Source organism: Lactuca sativa, chromosome 1 (genome assembly GCF_002870075.4).
Source record: "Lactuca sativa cultivar Salinas chromosome 1, Lsat_Salinas_v11, whole genome shotgun sequence".
Taxonomy (NCBI): Eukaryota; Viridiplantae; Streptophyta; class Magnoliopsida; order Asterales; family Asteraceae; genus Lactuca; species Lactuca sativa.
The window spans coordinates 93,842,326-93,844,872 of NC_056623.2; the positions used below are offsets into that span (position 1 = coordinate 93,842,326).

Genomic DNA, 2,547 nt, shown 5'->3' on the forward strand with positions numbered 1-2,547 from the left:
CATAAAAAATTCACAAAAATACCTAAAAGTCAAATCCGATCAAACCCGTCCAATTTTACGAGATGCGGATCGAATCCTCATCCAATTCAGCCAAGTTATTAGGCTCTTCTCCTTTGAATGGCCCACTAGTTTTCACAACGGGTCGAATATTTCATGTGATCCGGATCCGGTTCGAAACGAAATAAAATGGAGGGAATTGGAAAAGGCACGTGGAAAGAAGTATGACACGTGGCGGAACGCAAAGTGAGTAAGCACAGTCTCTAGCTCCACCTCAAAGCGGTGAACCAGTTTAAGACAGACGTATTTCCATTCTCTCATGCACACTACATCCAAACAAGACGAACAAATAGACTACACAGAAATGGCGACAAAGATGATCGGAGGCTCCGACGGAAGTGCTTTGACACCGGAGGCGGAGTGTGAACCGTTGACTTATGAGAGGAGAGTTCGAACCGACTTGGAAACTCATCTTCCTAAACCTTGTAAGTTCTTCATCACTTCATCCAGATCTGTTGTAATGTTACTAACAATTTGTTGTTACTTCATGATTCTGATTGCTTATCCAGATTTCATTTAACCTTTACGAACAATTTGGTGATTTTGTGGTGTAATGATCAGATTTGGCTAGGGGACTTGTAGCTCCAGATGTCGAGCATCCAAACGGAACGCTAGGGCACAGGCACCACGACATGACTGTTCTCCAACAGCATGTTGCTTTCTTCGATCAAAACGACGACGGAATCGTGTACCCGTGGGAGACGTACTCCGGTAAGTTACCTTCAAATACTTTTTTCCTCCGATGAACAAACATCACCTTTCAATTGGATGTTTAAACGAGTCGATAAGAAGATCGCTATGAGTTATACTTCAAATTTATATGAATTACCTGCTCTAAGATATTGAATTTACAATCAATTTCAGGAATGCGTCAATTAGGGTTCAATTTCGTTATCTCCTTCATAGCAGCCATTGTTATCAACTTCGGATTGAGCTATCCCACACAACCTGTACGTTCTTCATCTTCCTCTCTTCGTAACTAATTAATTCTATATACTGATTATTGATCCACAATCCAGAGTTGGATTCCTTCCCCTTTCTTCCCCGTGTACATCCACAACATCCATAGATCCAAACACGGAAGCGACTCAGGAACTTACGATACTGAAGGAAGGTCTGTCAATCGTCATCATACTCTTATAATCTCCCATCAATTTGAACCTCCTCCTCCTTCTTCTTCTTTGATGAAATCTAATTCGTGTCCATTATCAGATACTTACCAGTCCACTTCGAGAACATGTTCAGCAAGTATGCGAAAACAGTACCAGACAAGCTGACACTCGGCGAGATTTGGAACATGACTGAAGGGAATCGAGTAGCTTTCGATTTGTTCGGATGGTTAGTACTAGTTGGATTCAAAGAAACAAACAAACCCTAATTTACCTTTTCTTCATATAAAAATGGAAGTTGGAAAACTTTTATACAGGATTGCAGGGAAGTTGGAGTGGGCGATATTGTATGCGCTTGCTAGGGATGAAGAAGGCATGCTGTCGAAGGAGGCAGTAAGGCGGTGCTTTGATGGGAGTTTGTTCGAGTATTGTGCTAAAATGAACCGAGCTGCGCAGGATAAGATGTACTAAAGAGTAAAGATGGTTGTGTTTAATTATGTAAGTGAATGACGTGGATTAATGTTAATAGTTATGTAAGTGAGTCTATAATAGTAGACTATATATAGTTTTTATGTTGGTTGTGTGAGGAAATAAGAATGTGAAAGAGATGATTTTTTTTTTTTCTGGCCTGTTTTAATAAGGTGGGTTGTTCATACTCCTTGAAGGTTAAGGTTTTCAATTTGAAATGTGTTGTGATTCCTATGATTGGGCCTTTTTAGATGACATTTACTTGGGCTTTGGCACCAAGTAAATTACACATTTGGTCCACATGTTTGGCCCAAATTCACATGTTTGGTTGTAGTATTGGATTTTTCCAAGTCATCTATGTTAAGGTGATCCTTCATTTGTAAACAACGAGGGTTACAACTTACAACACCCTCCGGAATAGGATAATGATGTTTGGATTTTTTCAAATATATAGTTTGTGATGTTTATTATTGGAAAGGTTTTGTGTGCTTTGTTGGTAATATCTTTAACCAATATATATGTGTGTTATGTTTTCACTTTTTGTGTTTTTCCTTGTTTTATGTTTCTCATGTTTCTTTGGATTGTTGGTAAGCTTTCAGTAGTATTGGTTGCGCCTTGCTTTTATTGGATTGCGTGTTTGCTTTGTTGGTAATTAATGATGTGGGACTTTGAAACATGTAGATTACTTGTGACAAGGGATATTATAGTTAGGTAAAACGTTAGCTGAATTTTGATTTCCAATCGTAACAAGTGACATAATAGTTAAAGTGTGATAAATCTAATTTGGTAGCGGTGGTCTTGGTCGTGGTGGTGGTCTTGGTCGTGGTGGCAAGAGTGGTATTAGGGATGGCAAAAGACACCGAACTCGACGGTGAAAACCGAAAACCGACATATTAAGGTCGGGTTTGGGGTC

At 39.4% G+C, this 2,547-nt stretch overlaps 1 protein-coding gene across 1 annotated transcript; it reads left to right on the top strand.

The window, feature by feature from the left end:
* The first annotated feature begins 308 nt into the window (after positions 1 to 308).
* On the top strand, positions 309 to 1,788 carry LOC111900548 (peroxygenase). Its single transcript, XM_023896425.3, has 6 exons — positions 309 to 482; positions 619 to 768; positions 922 to 1,007; positions 1,077 to 1,171; positions 1,270 to 1,395; positions 1,484 to 1,788. Exons 1-6 carry the CDS (start codon positions 317 to 319, stop codon positions 1,635 to 1,637), a joined length of 777 nt encoding a protein of 258 aa, XP_023752193.1. The 5' UTR covers positions 309 to 316; the 3' UTR covers positions 1,638 to 1,788.
* Positions 1,789 to 2,547: the final 759 nt, after the last annotated feature.